This window comes from Ips typographus, linkage group LG5, assembly GCF_016097725.1.
Source record: "Ips typographus isolate SLU linkage group LG5, UJ_Ityp_2.0, whole genome shotgun sequence".
In the NCBI taxonomy this organism is placed as follows: domain Eukaryota; kingdom Metazoa; phylum Arthropoda; class Insecta; order Coleoptera; family Curculionidae; genus Ips; species Ips typographus.
In genome coordinates this window covers 8,088,877-8,105,002 of record NC_138426.1, presented here as the reverse complement: position 1 = coordinate 8,105,002, position 16,126 = coordinate 8,088,877, and the positions used below count along the sequence as shown (strand labels likewise).

Sequence of the window (16,126 nt, the reverse complement as noted above, 5' to 3'; positions counted from 1 at the left end):
TAGAAATTAAGCAACTTATTATTATTTTATATTAGTCTGTAAATAGAAAGACAATGGGATTTTGGATTGTTTATTGTAGGAACGTTTAGTGTTGTTTGTTATTTGATCTAGACGGCGTTGATGGGGGTTCCAATTAAATGACTATAATTTTAGTTTACTCACTTTTTTGGGTGGGAAATAATAGTTCAACTAGGTAAACGTTGAACATTCTGTATAATATGGTGACTTTTATTGGGTTTATACATTTATAGAAGCGTTTTGTTAATTCGGAACGCACTACCATTGAAAAAGCATCACAGTGTTGCCAACGCACTTATCGCATCCATGGCAACGCCACTTTATACTCTAATACCAACATTTTGTCATTCCAGAAAAGCCTGAAAGATGCATAATGGGCTTATTCCAAAAACTAGCAATTTTTCTAGGGGTGCGCAAAAAGGAAGTAAACGTTCTGGTCGTTGGATTGAACAATAGCGGTAAAACAACAGTGGTGAACAGTTTCAAGAACGAGGACGACAAAGTGACCGACATTGTCCCTACAGTGGGTTTCAACGTAGAACGATTCCAGAGTAAGTAAAAAATCCCTTGTTACCCTCACAAATTGCATTAAACTTATAGATCAAAATTTGGCATTTACGGCCTTTGACATGTCCGGTCACGGCCGTTACCGTGACCTTTGGGAGCACTACTACAAAGACTGTCACGGAATCATTTTTGTCATCGACAGCAGCGACCGATTACGTCTCGTTGTGGTGAAAGAGGAACTGGACTTGTTGCTACAACACCCTGACGTTTCCCCAAAGAAAATTCCTATACTGTTTTTTGCCAATAAAATGGATTGTAAAGAGGCGCTGAGTAGCGTTAAAATTGCTGCAGCGTTAGGTAAGAGGCAACACTGTAATTTGGTTCGCTTGTCAAACATGCAGAGAGTAGGTTTAGATAAAATCATGGACAAACCTTGGCACATATCAGCCAGTAACGCTTTGACTGGCGAAGGGTTGCAAGAAGGAGTGGAATGGCTCACCCAACAAATCAGAGAAATATTAAGTATTAAAAATTAACTGTATGTAGGTACAATAAATGATTTTTTTCTATTTAAATATTGTTTAAATATCACGTGACACTGTTATTACAAAATTACACGAAAGACTCGTGACCTTTGATGCTAATCTGTCAGTCTGTCAACTGTCAAGCAAATGTGACGTCACCATGTGACATCCATTTTGAATTTAAAATTCGAATATCCCCTTGTCTCAATTTATAACATTAAAAGTAGAGTTAAAGTAGCATATTGCTAGGATTGTAGTTGTTTCTGTTGTTCGTAAACTTTTTTTCTAAATTTATAATGTTTTCTATGGTGTGTATTGGGTAAAATGGTTCCAAAACTTGTATCCTTGTATGGTTCTCACACTTGTAATTTTGGAGAATGTTTGAAAATTTGAAACTGTTGGTGCATACAGAAAGTAAATTTGGCTGTTTTTAAAGCGTTTTTGAACGGAAATTTGCAATATTTTACCGCAAAATTGCGGGGTTAATGCGTAAGTAACAGAAAGCTTTTTGAATAAATGTAATTGAAAACACTTACCGCTCTGGAAATTAGCAAGTTTGAACTGTTTTGCAGTGGAAATGATCAATATTCACGTCTAGGCATCTAATGACAATGTTTTTACACTAATTAAAGGTGAAAACACTATTTTTTTACCGGAAAAACCAAGAGGAGCACACAATCCGACATATTTGATTCGACCATGGCTTGCTTGATCGCGTCTTGCGTCACACGGCTGTCAATTCAACACGGCTGTCTCCGTCTATTCAGTACGCGAATAAGAGAGACAAATATATTTTCCCGGGGTAAGACAACTGGGGAGTGGGGATTTTTCAATAATAAAGCCAAAAGGGGTACTTTAGGAGAGTGTTTGTGACGCTAAAGGCACTTTTCTTTTGCAAAACCATAAAATTGATCAATTTACCAAAAACCTTCCTAAAATTGCCAGAGGCCTCTAAACACTACTAAAAGATTTCAACTGTGAGACAGTGTTGTCAGTTGTACTAGTTGCAACAAAAACCCCATTAACTTTCAATATAAGATTTGTATTTGTTGTTTTTTTAAAGTGTCCATCTCAACATTCAAAAGTCGCATTGATTAAATACATTTCTAAAATGTTACCTTTAATATACAATGTAATATAATAATAATAATAATAATAATAGAGTAAGACCTTAATATTTATTATCTTGATAAATAACAACTTAACCTATAACTAATCCCAAAGTTTTTCGGCAATAGTCAGAAAACGTGAGTGTTACAGCCCTTTACAAACCAAAACCTAAAAGAGTATTCCCTCAACTCTGACTGTCTCCCCTCTCCTTTACGCCCACGTAAACTAACAGCCAATCTCATTCGGTCGCTTCAGGGGGCGGAGCGTCAGTAGTCACGCCCACCTCCTCCTTAAAATCAGTTGGCGCCACTATCGGTATGGCGGCTTTAGGTCGCTTTTGAGGCACCGGTCGTGGCGCCACCTGTTGGTCGGCTGAGTAGTACGTGATACCGCCCTGTGGTTGGTAGAGTTCTGTCGGTGGGGCCTAAAAATGTGTTAACCCGAGCTGTAGTAACATCTTGTTTGGTCAGAATGAGTTAAAATGACAAACAATGACACCAAAATACAAACATACCACTGGATTAAATTGTCCTTGAAATCCAGGGACGTAAGGCGGTTGCGCTTGCGGTACGTAACCAACAATCTGAGGTTGAGTGGGCGGGGCGGCTATAAATGGAGGCGGAGCCGCTTGCATATAAGCTGTAGGGGGCGCTGTAGTGGCAAACGCAGCTGGTGGAGCAAACGGTGCCTAAAAAACACACAAAGTCACCTCAACTTATTTAATTTGTTTTTTTCAGTTTAACCTGTAAAATGGGCGGAGCTGCGGTGGCAGTGACGGGCACTTGAGGCGCCACCAGTTGTGGTGGAGGCGGCAGGATTGGCTGTTGGGTGGCCGGGGGTGGAGCCGTTGAATTGTAATCTACCAGCAACACTAAGCAACATTAAAAAAAGCAACTAAAAAAACCATGAATGCAAACCATTTGGGTAGAAACTAAATCCGCCTGGGGGAGTGGCAGCCTCCGGCAATGATCTTTGTCGCATTGAGCTGTACCGTTTCGGGCCTTTTTGCTCCCCGCCCTGAAGACGAGGCGGTACACTTCCCTGTCTATTCTGATTCGTGGAAGACGGGGCATTTTTCCCGCCTTTATACACGCCATCTTGGATATCCAATTGGTTAATCTCCTTTTCCATTTCGGCGATTTGATTAGCGCTGTTATTTTTGTTGGTGAAATTTTGCGTTTGAATAAAGTCGACTTGAGGCGAGTTGCGAGGCGGTAAGACTTTTTGATGTTCGCTGCGCACGCCGCGTTGTTGCCTGCTCTTGGCGGTGAAACCCCTGTGAAACAACGTAGGTATTGGCAACACTGTCTGAGTAATTGAACCTAACCTGTAATCAGAGTCTTTAATTTCTTTTTTAGGCTTGACGGTTCGTCCAGTGCCAATTCGAGCAGGTTGACTTTGAGTTCTGGAGTTTTGGGGTTGTTCCTGATAATTGTCTACCATCGGTTTAGGGTTTGACAATCGGGTTTGAGGCTGTTGTTCTACAGTTGGCTTAGGATCTTGCCTGTACAACCACCACATTCATTACAGAAAAACCACACCACTTTAGCAAATATTTACCGCTTGTTCACTACAGCCTCGTTTTCTTTATAGTCTTGGCTCTGGTCCCTATTCGAGTCTGACGATTTGGACTTTGTCCGGGACCTTTCATTAGTGGAATCTTGACAAAACAAACGTCAGTAATCTGTAAAACATAAAAAAACTGGACTCACTCAAAGGTGGGAACTCCTCAGTACCGCCCTCTGGGTGTGGCTTGTTCCGAGCTCCGCCCACACGCTTAGGGCGTGGCTGAGCGGGGGGTTTGGTGTACGCCTCCTCATCCTCCCAATTCCTGGTGTACTTATTCGGACCGCGGCTAAACAGTAAAGTGCTGCTTACCAAATTTAATAATACAACTTTAACTTTGAAATAATACACTCTCTCACCTGCCTCGTCTATGTGGTTGCATTAATTAAGTATTTAAATTGAAGTTGGAAGAAGTGAGAGGAAAAAATCGACTTACCCATATCTTCTGCGCCTTCTGGCTCTTGGAGGACCTTCTTCATTCCTAATGTCATATCCGTAGATAGCAATCAGTTCAGCCCTACTTTTGGGGGCTTGCTCATCATCGTTAAACCTTCCAAACACCATTAATACAACCAAAACTTAAATTGTAAGGTTAGTTTACCTGTCGTGGCTCCATTTCTCCTTCTTGTCCTGCCATACTTTCTTCTTGGCATCCTTTTCAGTCTTGTCAGCTTCTGCAGGTTCTTCTGCTTCTCTGTTTATTTGGTACAGATTAAATTATCACTTCAATATAGAGAAATAATTGAAAAACAAGTGCACAAAACTAACAGGGTGTTACTCCAAACGGAATGCTATTAAGAACCAAATTTTCCTCAAATGGCAAGCAATAATAAACCTTAACCATATTTTGACAGTAACATGGGGGTTGCTGTCAACAGGTGTGACAACCCTGTTCACAAAACAAATGAAAATCACTGCACTAACCCACTAACCTAGATGATTTGTTGTATGAACTATTAATGGGTGACATACAAAAAACAAAAAATCAAACTTACACATCTTCAGTAGTTCTGTCATCATGCTCATAAAAAGTCCCCCTCTTTGGAATATACTGAGGATTCTTCTTGTCCTCATCATCATCCACTCTCTTCTGTGGAACACTCTCCTGTCCATCTCCTTCCTCTCTTTCAAGGATCACACTACCTGCAAACCGAAACTCTAAGTACCAGAAGCAACTGAATTGGACCAACTGACCATCTCCTTCACTAGCTGATCGCGATTCCACTCCCGAGGCTTTCGACCTAGCCTTTGTCAATTCCGGCTGCTCTTCGTCACTATAACTGTCCACACTATCATACTCAGAGTTGTCGGATGAGGTTTTGGTGCCCGGGGACGGTTTGAGGTTTTCCTGCAAAATCATGGTAACATTTGCCCAGTTGACTGGTCAACTTAACTCAAGACAGTCAAGGTGAAAACGTTCGGAAAGCGGTGAAGGTGCTCCACTTTAATGTGAACTGGCGACCCAGATAAATACCGATGTTTACCGCTCTCGCTCAGTGTCGGACACTCGCTTACCTGATTTTTGTCGACCAGATCGGGCTGCGGTTCTTCCATTTTGAAACTTTCAAAATTTAATAATCTCTGAGGGGCTTTTTTCTGGGCCCAAAGTTCTCACAAAAAGAATTCAAAGAAAAAGAATACAGACTAATCCACTTCACGGTGTTGTTTGTCTCTGTCCAACACACACCGGTACTTAATAAACGACAAAGATAAAGCTGTTTTAGTGAGTCTTGAAAAACTTAAACTGTAGTGTTTGAGGTTAGGATTTTTTTTGATGTGTGTGGGGGGTTTTACATTAAAATAGGAGATTAGTATTGGTTTTTAAGAGCTACTTGGGACCTACAGAAACTTAAATTAGGTGAATATTTGATTAAATTGATATTAATAGGAAAATGTTGACAGTAATAGTGACAATCTGGGAGGGTGGCGCTGTTGCCACATATACCGACTGCACTTAATTGGTGTGAATTGTCAATTGTGTTATCTCAGGTCGTAGACAAATTTAAAAAACTCTAATTTAATTGTACGTTCAGTTAATTAACAAAAAATAAAAATTGCAGATTTCAGATTAGGTGGGATTTTAGTTTTATTTAAATTTCAAACTGGACACAATTTGGCAACACATTCCCAGTGTTAACAACGTCACCCGTCAATGACCTAACCTAACATTTTCAGTTTTGGCATTTCAGCTGTTGGTGTTTTGGTCAACACGTGAACTAAACTTGAGACTCTCATTTTATTATTCTTCAGGTTTTCCCTCGTGTAGCACGCTGATATCAGTCTGAAAGGCAACTTTTTCTTAAAATGGTAACTGCTCTTTATCTGTTTACTCCATAACCTAGTTGTACATGGTTCTTTATTCTAGCCCAAAAAACAGAAAAAACTTAAAGGAGTGACCTTCCAACTGGTTCACAGAAGTCAGCAGGATCCCTTAGTTGCCGACGAAACCGCTCCCCAACGTGTTTTAGTGCCCGTTACCAAAAAGGAAACAAAAGAAGAAAAAGAGAAGCGCCTGGAAGAACAGCACAAGTATGGCATCTACTTTGATGATGATTACAACTATTTGCAGCATCTTAAAGGTATGTAAGCTTGCATAATGATTTTAAACCTGGTTTACTAAACAAAAACCTTGCTGCAGATCCAGAGGATCGCAAAATGGCCTGGCCAGAACATGTGGAAGAGGAAATGGAAAGCAGGCGTCTGGAACAAGCCAACAAAGTCAAATTCAACCTTCCTTCGTCGGTGTTTGCGTCTGAAGTCGAGGAGGAGGTGGGAATGTTGAATAAAGCAGCCCCAGTGTCAGGGCCCCAACTTCACCTGGATTCAGACCTGGTAGCGGCAATGGATGAGGATTTTGACTATGACGATCCAGACAACATGCTAGAAGACAATTTCATAGAGCTGGCACAAGGTGTAGCCCCCAGTGAGGAAATGAATGAAGAAGATGAAGACAATTACATAGACTCTGACTTTGATGGAACAGAAGATGAAGAACACACATTTGAGAAAGAAGAAACAAAATCCAGATTCACCAACTACTCAGTGACCAGTTCAGTAATTAGAAGGAATGACCAGTTGAGATTACTAGATGATCGGTTTGAAAAGATGTTTGAAGAGTATGATGAGAATGAAATTGGGGCTCTGGACACTGAAGAAATTGAGGGGTATGTGCCGGAAAATTCGGACATTCTACTGCAATACGCTGAAGAGTTTGAGAGGGATCAGAAGAAGGAGTTTTTGGACAAGGAGAAAATGACTGAAAAAGTCATGGAGTGCATGGAGCTTTTAAATGACGAAGAGGAATTTGAGTATGTTCAGGTGAAGGAGAAGCCGAAATGGGACTGTGAGACTATTTTGAGCACTTATTCAAACTTGTACAATCATCCTAAGTTGATTAAAGAGCCTCCGAAAAAAAGCAATAAAATCAAAATCGACAAACGCACTGGCATTCCTAAAGACGTTATTGACTCAAATAAACTCACTGCAAAAGCCTTAAATCGACTGGACCAAGAAAATACAGGTTACCAACCTAAGGGCCCTAAATCTGTTGCCGGTAAGTTTAGCACCTCTAACACTTTGACTTTATTTGATTGAAATCGTAATTTAGGTCAGTCTGTTATATCACAACTGTCGGCGCTGTCAATCCGGAATAAGAACGAAACTCCGGAGGAGAAACGGGACAGGAAAATGGCACTGAAAGAGTACAGAAGAGAGAGACGATTAGAGAAGAAACAAAACAGTGAAGCGTTCAAGGATGAGGCAAAGCGACAAGTGAAAATTAGTATTAATAATAGGAATAATGTGCAAGGAAACAGAATTTTGTAGAAGACTAGAGAGTCTGGCAACATGGCTTGAAAAAAATTGTGTTATTGCCAAATTTGAAAGTAATTCATTTTGTAAATATTTCCCTAATCTTGAAAGGTTTTAAAGTTTATCGTCTTTGCTTTCGATTACTGTTTTTTCATTTAAACCCTGATAACAGTGTACTAACTCCTTGATTTTTCCATCAATTAACCTTAAATGATCTGAAAGCGAAATTTTGATTATTTGGCATTGTAATAATAAAACACTAATGCAATAATAAATAACGTCTTTTTAATACTATCAGGAAACCCGAACTGTAATCGGGATTTTCCGTACAAATTAAGAAAAACGAACATCAGTAAAAAAAACAACTAAAATCTATGAATGCATCGGGATATCACAAATCAAATTTAAACCTACTAACACAGATCAGGGGCGTACCGTAGATAACGCATCGTATTTAATAATATTACAAAATACTTTTCTATTAATATCATCTAATTCGATCCAAACTAGAACAACACACTTATTATTTATATTCACCGAGGGCAGTTCACGATCTGTCACTTGTCACAAAACAATTGAATGATCCTAAACTGCCTTTGGTGCAGTTACACAAAATACACGACTAAGTTTCCATAGATAACCACAATATCTATATTGTCAAAATAGTGGTTGGCCCCTTCGATTGGACCGAAAAAAAAAACATAGAGGGCACCACCAAAGTCATATAATAGTGAAGGGACCAAGATCAGTCAAGGAGAAAGCGTATACCGCGGTCTCAATGTGAGGCCGCATAAAACCTAACCTAACACAACAAAAATACTTGAGTTTAAGACAAGAGGGAGATCAACGAGTGCTGTGTGGCAACACCGCACTACCACGAGGGCATGTAAACTTTCTGCGCCTGCGTGATCTCGCTCCGGCACAACGGACATCTGTCGATGCGGGAGGCGCACGACGCGCACGCCACCACGTGAGCGCACGGCAAAAACACCGAATCGAGCCGATTGTCCATGCAAATTTTACAGGTCAAAGCCTCCAGCACCCTGCTCAGTTTCTCGGAGTCCTGCAAACGAAACGTCAACGTCAAAACCGCCCTTGACTGTCACCAAACCGTCACAACTTACTTTGCAATGTTCTCCGTCGCACTCGGATCCGTCAGGTTTACCGGCGTCTAAAGCTAGTCGCGCCTGACTTTCTTGGTAGATGGCGCGTCTGGCGTTGTCGTACACTTCGCGACAAGTTCGCCGAATGTCAAAAACGTACTTTTTGCCTAGCGTCGAGTCCTCGTTGAAAATTGACACGATGGTGCCTTTCAGGTCGCGAATAAACTGGGCAGTCACCGCGCTTCGTACCGTTTCGCAACTGAAACAAAAACACGTCAGATTTGACACAAAAACGCGCCATTTTGATGTTTTAAATTGACATTCTGACAAGGGACGTACGGACAAATTGTTTTAAAATTATTAACGCCAAAATTAAGTCGCGTAACCCCAAGAAGTGGTAAACTGTCAAAACTCAAACTTAATAAAACAGTCACGTGACCCTAAAAAATTCAAATGTAAGAAATGACATTTGAAAACCTTATCATTTGACAATTGACAGATAAATACACTCCCATTCGCGATCCCATCCCTAATTCGAACTGAGTGTTGTAACAATTCAATATGACTGCCTTATCCAAAGGAAAATACTGAGAAGATTAATAATAGCCTCTAATAAATTCACAATGACGTCAAGAGCCGCCCCTAATTAAAAATTCATGCACGTAGGCCAAGGTAAAACGGGCAACCTCGCGTGTGCTTCCCCAAACCTCCCCCCCCCAGTAAAACTTAATAAGTAAATTAGCTGAGAGGAAAAACTCACCTATAAAACGCGTGTTTCTCGGTAATGGCGCGATATAAACTGCTCGCATTATGACTAGAGTCCAGTTTCACTTCCATGACAGTCTCCTTGTTTTCGCAGGAGAAATACTCCAGCTTGAAAGTGCGACGATGCGAAGAAGCGCTCACAATGTTCGTAAACGATATGGCGTCCTTCTCCATACTAGTTTTGTCATAAATCGTTATTCCTGCAAACAACAACTAAATTAGCCAAAAGGAGTGGTTAGAGGGCGTGGTTAAACGACTTACCGTGAGGCCCAACCCCCAGATAGACATTCCCCTGGGTTTTAGTGAAAACCTCCTCCCCGAACGACTCAAAATCGGAAATTTCCTTAAGTAACCAGTATTCAGCCGTGGAACGTTTCATTCCCCTTAACTTTTTATGTTCAGCAATGATTCGTTGTAACAGGTCACTTGGTTTGGGCGTGTGACATCCGCTAGTAACCGTACAAGTCTGCAAATTAACCAAACTTAAACACCTGGCAACATTGCAAACACCACCGAACCAACCTGCATGTATAAATTGTGAGGGGGATGGACCGCGTCATAATCGTCAGTCTCGGCCTGAGCAATCAGAGCAATCACTTTGGCCACGCCCTCCCAATCGTTGGTCAGTAGGCGTTTCTCGATCAGATCGGAACGGGCGTTTAAGTAAAACTGATGCCTGAAACCACACCCACTGTTAATAACCTAACTCTAATCCACAACAGTTTCAATTTACCTGGTATTCTCTTGGAGCAGTAAATGAGGCGGCACCCAGAATTTCACTCTAAGCGCCAACCGTAACGGTGTGGTGTGGGCGTGGCAGTTCACCTGCCTGTCAATGGGGTTTCTCAGATTGAGCCACAGCTCCTCACCTTTAGGGTTTTCGTATTTAAGGCCAAAATAGTCTGCTTCGTTCGAGATGCCCAAATGGTTGCATATCTGCAATAAAAAGTTTATATAGTTTTAAAGAATGGGCCTATCCCACAATTTTTTTTGTTTTCATATTTACAAAGACGGATTGAAATTATTATACCCGTATTTTTTTGTTTTCAAAAATATTAAGTCTAAATAGAAAAAAAATGATGATAAAGACTATAATATTAGAGTACTGTAAAACAACGCCCCATTCCTAAAACGTCCACCCATTCCTAGTTCCTAACGTCACCCTGTCAGTGTCACTGTCACTACCTCAAACAAATTCTCTCTCTCTTTCATTTTTTTAACAAGTCAAACAAAGCAAAACATACTCCAAGTGCAGCAGGGTGACATAACCCTTTCTTTGAACTGTTTTTTAGGTTATACCGAATTTTTTAACTGTTTTTTTTTTTAATTAGGGCTTTGTTCATCGTACTAATAAGGTATGTACCTAAAACAAACTCCCACAAGTGCAAACTAGTTTATTTATACAACATTAAACCATCGACGAGGCAGTTACTAAATATTTGCATTGTTTAAGGTCGTTAAACTGCACACAAGTGCCACCCACTTTTGGTTTGTTTTTAGTGTTTTAGTACGAGATTCCGCAGTTGAGAAACAAAATTGAAATGCACGGAACAAAGGAAATTTTGTTTCTTTTATGGAATTCGCAGGCTTCCAGAATCCCGATAAATGCTTTCATAAACCTTATCCAAACTAGGTAAACGCCAGAGATTTCAAGTGAAGCTTTAAACCTATCACAAGCAGAGCTCTGTGCTTTTCCTGCTACAGCCTGATTATTTACAATATTATTGTAACTTGTCCTAATCAGACAACTTAAATACCTATTTAACAAAGTCACCATAAAAGTTAGTGTTTTGCTTGTATTGATGGGTTCAAAGTGCACACACAGCTACGACCTTTACCCAGAGTTATAAATAATAAAAATTGCTATTTTTATGGCTTAACATGTTTGTCATAACAAGACAAATTATTGGGGACATTAAAAATAAAATGGATTCATCAATTTTCACTGTTTTTACATAACAACAACAATAAGGTAATATTAGGGGTCCATTAGTGTGTCAAGTTTATTTTTGGGTTTCACAGATGGAAGTTTCGACACACAAATTCGATTAAGACACGCAACCATCAGGAGGACTCTCTGTAATACAAGAAATATGTAGAAACACTGCAAGAACACGTGACAGCACTCTGACTGTGGCCATTTAGATAATTGTTTGGAAGGTAATCAAACCATTTCAGGGTGATCAATTGATTGGTTCTAATAATTTTCAGCGTCTGAACTTGTGATGTCATAGCGGCCAGGCATGAGAAACGATCACGTAGTACCGAGAATTGGGTGCAAAGTCCACATCGTGGGTACCTGGCGCACGTTCCCGAAGCGTGGCTTAAATTGCCGGCTTTTCGCATCGACCACCTCTTGGTACCACATGCACTGGCAAATCGAGAGCCGAGGACTTAAGGTTGGTACCACAAAAACTCCCCAGAAAACAAAGACATTGTTACATGGCCAATCCATTAAAACTAATCGGGTTGTCCTGCGGGTGGACTTTGACCGGGGGAATCTGTGCGGTTGCCAAGTTTCCCGCTATTAAAACTATTAGCGCGATAATATTCAATTGGTTTTTATTGGACGCGTGCTTTTGTTTAAACGATGCTTTTTAGGCCAATAGTTTTGGGGTGCTGCTGACAAGTGGATGTGATGGCAACCCTGCTGAACATATGACAGTCAAAGTCTCACACAAACTATACGACTGTCATATGTTCAGTAGGGTTTTCTCAGACTTTAATATTAAAAACTACATAATTATTGAATGAGTAATATGAAAGTTTGGACTTTAGAACCCCAGTAATGTATTCGAGCTCTCTGAGTGAGGTTCCCATACATTTACTTCCTATTAAGAGAAAAAAATTGAGTAGAATAAGTACGTGACAAAAGCTGAGTGGACTTTGAACGGTGAAATCACTTATTCAACACCTAATTGTGCAATGCGAACCACGTTAATCCGCGCTTAAGCATTTTTTCCAAACGTTTTAATGGACTTTGGACCCACAGCGAGAATTCCGACCCCGTTTACACACTAACAATCTAGAGTAGCACCTGCTTTTTTTATGTTAAGCTCAGAATCTCGATTTTAAACCTCGTCGGTTGGGTTTACCTCACGGACTTTGAACTGTGACCGTACACAGGGTTTCCTACACACGAAAATCACTTTTACAGACCGGTTGGCCTCCGCGTATTCCCGATTTGGTATCAACCGATTCCCGCATACATTATGTAGATTTTCTAGTGGTATACTTGACTGCCAATCCATCAATATACCCTCGCCATTTATCTTTAGGGACAATGAAGCTTTTTACTCAAATAATTCCTAAAATAGAGTGAAGGCAACCATGTTGTTTGTTTTGGACAGGCGGACTGAAATAACAGTTCAAAGGCCTAAAACTTTAGTGGTTCTTGTCAGTGTCAAGTAACTTTTCACTGTCTAATTACTAGCGTTGAACAAGGATGGTCAGGTCATAAGTTAGTGCAAACAGTGAAAGTTCAGAAAATAAATACCACCAATTAATTGCAATTACAAATATTGTGACGTACCATCCTAAATATTTGATTCAACTGTCAACTTTTGACACGTTATGCAACCAGGCTTGTAACGACTATTTGGAAAGGGAGCGACTTGATCCAGGTGATCGTTACTCTTAATTTGGGGCTTTCCCTTCGTCCTAATTCCCGGCAACTGCTCCCAAAAATGAAGGCTTTCTCTTAATTAGAGCGTGGGCGGCGTTGCCGCGTCCGCTACCGCCCACCGGCCAACTTTATATAAGCAAATTGCAACTGCTAAATATCAGAAAAATCCTTCTTTGCGCTCTGTAAATAGCGGGGGGCAAAGTCTAACGCACTCGAACGTCCTCAAGTCTGGTCGGCGTGACGGCCATGAAGTGCAAGATAAAGGCAACTTGATAGCAGTGATAGAAGTATATAAAGTATTTTTTTTGTATCTTGAAAAAAGTCCCCTCCTACCTCATTTAGTTCCTGAAACAGTTTTATAGCCTGGAGGAGGCTCCATCAACAACAAATCGTTCCTTGGGGACGAATAAGATTGGTTAACTGAAATAAACTAACAAGCTAGTTCAGGTGAACTAAATCAGGAACTAAGTCATGAAACTGAAAAGTGCTGTTTGTTCTAGGAAATTGCTGTTATTAGTGGCCATACAAACGGAGACAACTCGTCAATTTAATGATTTACTTGAGAATCTAATGGTTTGGAATCCGGTTAGAACAGTTGTTGTCACATGGCTTTAGATCCGGTCATCCTGGAGGTCAACTTGAGTTACTTGCCTGCAACCACCACACGTTCCAAAGAGAGACATTCCTGGCACGTAAATTAAACTTAAATTGTCTGAATTTTAAGTTATTTGGCTTTGCACTCCAACATGAAGCAAAAACGTGTCGTTTGAGGTAAGCACACACGTCTCTAGTGCATGTTGCCGTATTTTGGCAACTAGCCAAACCCTCAAATTAACACAAAAAACCTACACTTGTCCAACCGGGGGGGCAAGCTTTTTGCGCTTAAATGATGCAATTTGCATAAACTATTATTTCCTCGTTAATCGGTTGGCCCGCACGCTTGCCAGATTTAGGTTCACCTTTGGGGTCGTATTAAATCAATGCTTTTTTGTATCCAAATCTCTAACTAAGTTGGTTTTATCGACGATGACTTTTAACCTCGTACATGTGTGTTTGTGTTAAAAACTTGCACGGGCTTAGTAACCGAGCTTATCTAGCAATTATTTGTACAATTTGTAAGAAAAATATGCAACTGACAACAAAAGTATCGCGTGAATGTAATAATTCCTGTCTTATTTTGTTTCTGCTGTCACTGTCTTCAGAGGTATGTTAATACAACCATTAGCCACTCATATCTTGGACAGCTGCAACGCTACATTGTGTCGTGCTGATATCTCCTTTAAAACCAATCGTAATTGGTAATAAAATTGGATTTAGCATACAATAGATTCCAAAAAAGTAGGTGTTTTATTCATAAATTAAACTCGTTTAGACAGTCTATTAAACTAGTTTTTTAAATGGCTTTTGTCACATTGTTATTTTGGAAATTGGTTGGAAAACCCACACTCTGGACTATTGTCTCCCTTCAGTGACATTTTGACGTGACTCGTCATATGAGCGAGTTATTCAACGTCAAAGTAAAAAGTGTCAAAATTGGGTTGACTTTGACGCCTTCTAGCAGCTAAACACTGCAACCAATTAAGTCAAGGAAGGGCATTTCAGAAAAACCCACACTCTGGGCTATCATTTCGCTTCAATGACATTTTGACGTTACTTGTCATATAAGCGAGTTATTCAACGTCAAAGTAAACAGTGTCAAAATTCTTCGTATACGAAATCCTTATTAGCATCCTTGTGACTATTTCGTTTAATTTTTAAAATACAGGGTGGGTTAAATGAGCAAATTTTAAGAGAATTTCATGACCAACGTATATCCGGTTGCCAAATTGGTTTAACGTTTACCATTTTTTAGAAAAATAAGAAATAAGGCAACCCTGCTCTGAGGAGACTTTCCAGCACAAGTCTGCGTCCAGCACAAAAGTGCGTGTAACCGGATGGAAAACAGTGGAAGGCGATCCAAGTGACAGGTTGGACAAGTTTTATTCTTTTTTTTAATAAATCAAACTGAAGTGAACTTAAAATTGAAAAAACCACAACTCCTGGATAAAGTTTTAAGAACTGTCAACGTAAAACACCAAATGTGGTACAAAATAAGTTGACATCTGTCAATCAGGTCTTCCATGTTTAAAAGTGTCATCACCTTTCAGAATTTAGGCTTGATTGTATTTTCACCAAAAATACCGAAATCCAGATGGCTTGCAAAACACACTTTGATCTCAAATTACCAGCTCGTACAAGCAAATATCGATTTTTTTTGTGACAAATCAAAGGTCTTTGAATGTTTTTCCTATGCGGAACAATTAAGTGTTGCTATATTTAGAGAGGGTTGCGACTACATAGTTTTCGGTGCACAGTTCACTAGGAAATCGGAGATTTCAAAGGTCGAGCACACCTTTTTGATAAGGTAAACCCAAATTTTACAGTTTTAGAGAGAGAGAGATACACAATAAAATACTTGAACGTCGGACTTTGGACTACCTGTAGAGAATAATTGGACTTTGGACTCGCGTGAAACGTGCTCGCACAATGATCACCATTACCGGTGGGTGCAAACCGTTTATGGAATGAAATTTGCTTTTGTTTAATTTAACCCTAATAGCGGTTTTCCTGTAGCAATACTAAAAAAGCTTTACCAACCGCCATATGCAATTTTTAACCGCGTATCAGAACAACCCTGTTGAATAAGTGGTGTTGGCCTCAAAATTTTTTAGCAACAAATTAATATGGCCGTTTGACAGATTTTAAGTGACAACCACCCTTTCTCGTGCAAAAACGTTTAAACAACAAAGCAAAACATACAAATAAGCATTTTTAAAGCGTTAAATCAAGTAATAATGGTAAAAACTCACTTTTTCCAGACATTCCTGTCCGATCGACTTGGGATCCACACGGACCTCGAATACGACAGAGTTGGCCTGGCTAATCAGACACCACATGGTTTTGGATAGTACAAGTCACTAAAAAAGCACCGAAAGTCTGTTAACAAAATGGGGTTGAGTCGAAAAAGACGCGAAAAATGGGGACTAGCAACAAACAGCGCACTCCCATACTACACAACAGTTCGCGAGTGTTTGATCGAGCCATGCAGGGATCGGAAC

General features: G+C 40.1%; 4 protein-coding genes and 1 long non-coding RNA gene across 8 annotated transcripts; 3 read left to right on the top strand and 2 right to left on the bottom strand.

Moving 5' to 3' along the window:
- Positions 1-48: 48 nt before the first annotated feature.
- Arl6 (ADP ribosylation factor-like 6) lies at positions 49-1,100 on the top strand. 3 transcript variants are annotated; one of them, XM_081979815.1, is made up of 4 exons: positions 49-193; positions 252-569; positions 619-882; positions 934-1,100. In XM_081979815.1, the coding sequence occupies exons 2-4, from the start codon at positions 392-394 to the stop codon at positions 1,059-1,061; spliced, it is 570 nt and encodes a 189-aa protein (XP_081835941.1). In that variant the 5' UTR covers positions 49-193; positions 252-391; the 3' UTR covers positions 1,062-1,100. The 3 variants fall into 3 exon arrangements, with proteins under 3 accessions (XP_081835941.1, XP_081835943.1, XP_081835942.1); XM_081979817.1 differs by having other exon boundaries at positions 95-193; positions 372-569; XM_081979816.1 differs by lacking the exon at positions 49-193 and having other exon boundaries at positions 212-569.
- A 970-nt stretch (positions 1,101-2,070) lies between these two features.
- On the bottom strand, positions 2,071-5,647 carry btz (CASC3 exon junction complex subunit). Of its 2 annotated transcripts, none has more exons than XM_081979809.1 (12): positions 5,241-5,647; positions 4,920-5,073; positions 4,721-4,868; positions 4,327-4,419; positions 4,162-4,275; positions 3,872-4,014; positions 3,720-3,819; positions 3,487-3,663; positions 3,077-3,435; positions 2,903-3,030; positions 2,674-2,847; positions 2,071-2,583 (listed from the first exon to the last, which is right to left on the bottom strand). In XM_081979809.1, exons 1-12 carry the CDS (start codon positions 5,277-5,279, stop codon positions 2,398-2,400), a joined length of 1,815 nt encoding a protein of 604 aa, XP_081835935.1. In that variant the 5' UTR covers positions 5,280-5,647; the 3' UTR covers positions 2,071-2,397. The 2 variants fall into 2 exon arrangements, with proteins under 2 accessions (XP_081835935.1, XP_081835936.1); XM_081979810.1 differs by having other exon boundaries at positions 2,903-3,018; positions 5,241-5,645.
- A 261-nt stretch (positions 5,648-5,908) lies between these two features.
- On the top strand, positions 5,909-7,675 carry LTV1 (LTV1 ribosome biogenesis factor). The gene is made up of 4 exons (XM_081979812.1): positions 5,909-6,032; positions 6,091-6,304; positions 6,364-7,278; positions 7,333-7,675. Exons 1-4 carry the CDS (start codon positions 6,030-6,032, stop codon positions 7,548-7,550), a joined length of 1,350 nt encoding a protein of 449 aa, XP_081835938.1. The 5' UTR covers positions 5,909-6,029; the 3' UTR covers positions 7,551-7,675.
- A 125-nt stretch (positions 7,676-7,800) lies between these two features.
- dnr1 (E3 ubiquitin-protein ligase defense repressor 1) lies at positions 7,801-16,120 on the bottom strand. The gene is made up of 7 exons (XM_081979814.1): positions 15,878-16,120; positions 10,137-10,339; positions 9,926-10,079; positions 9,665-9,869; positions 9,399-9,603; positions 8,660-8,897; positions 7,801-8,598 (listed from the first exon to the last, which is right to left on the bottom strand). The coding sequence occupies exons 1-7, from the start codon at positions 15,962-15,964 to the stop codon at positions 8,407-8,409; spliced, it is 1,284 nt and encodes a 427-aa protein (XP_081835940.1). The 5' UTR covers positions 15,965-16,120; the 3' UTR covers positions 7,801-8,406.
- LOC145729163 (uncharacterized) lies at positions 10,696-15,004 on the top strand. Its single transcript, XR_014178286.1, has 6 exons — positions 10,696-10,758; positions 10,904-11,036; positions 11,426-11,563; positions 11,615-11,802; positions 13,529-13,799; positions 14,881-15,004. It is a non-coding gene; the product is annotated as an uncharacterized LOC145729163 (long non-coding RNA).
- Positions 16,121-16,126: the final 6 nt, after the last annotated feature.

Excerpts from the sequence above, each read along its gene's own strand:
- btz (XM_081979809.1), bottom strand. The coding sequence starts at position 5,279 with ATGGAAGAACCGCAGCCCGATCTGGTCGACAAAAATCAG. Across the intron at positions 3,664-3,719 it reads GAGGCTGTAGTGAACAAGCG|GCAAGATCCTAAGCCAACTG; the intron begins GTAAATATTTGC and ends GTGGTTGTACAG. Across the intron at positions 2,848-2,902 it reads CAGCTCCGCCCATTTTACAG|GCACCGTTTGCTCCACCAGC; the intron begins GTTAAACTGAAA and ends TGTGTTTTTTAG.
- dnr1 (XM_081979814.1), bottom strand. The coding sequence starts at position 15,964 with ATGTGGTGTCTGATTAGCCAGGCCAACTCTGTCGTATTCGAGGTCCGT. Across the intron at positions 10,080-10,136 it reads CTGCTCCAAGAGAATACCAG|GCATCAGTTTTACTTAAACG; the intron begins GTAAATTGAAAC and ends GTGTGGTTTCAG. Across the intron at positions 9,604-9,664 it reads TCTGGGGGTTGGGCCTCACG|GAATAACGATTTATGACAAA; the intron begins GTAAGTCGTTTA and ends TGTTGTTTGCAG.
- LTV1 (XM_081979812.1), top strand. Across the intron at positions 6,305-6,363 it reads CTATTTGCAGCATCTTAAAG|ATCCAGAGGATCGCAAAATG; the intron begins GTATGTAAGCTT and ends ACCTTGCTGCAG. Across the intron at positions 7,279-7,332 it reads GGGCCCTAAATCTGTTGCCG|GTCAGTCTGTTATATCACAA; the intron begins GTAAGTTTAGCA and ends ATCGTAATTTAG.
- Arl6 (XM_081979815.1), top strand. The coding sequence starts at position 392 with ATGGGCTTATTCCAAAAACTAGCAATTTTTCTAGGGGTGCGCAAAAAG. Across the intron at positions 570-618 it reads CAACGTAGAACGATTCCAGA|ATCAAAATTTGGCATTTACG; the intron begins GTAAGTAAAAAA and ends TTAAACTTATAG. Across the intron at positions 883-933 it reads TAAAATTGCTGCAGCGTTAG|GTTTAGATAAAATCATGGAC; the intron begins GTAAGAGGCAAC and ends TGCAGAGAGTAG.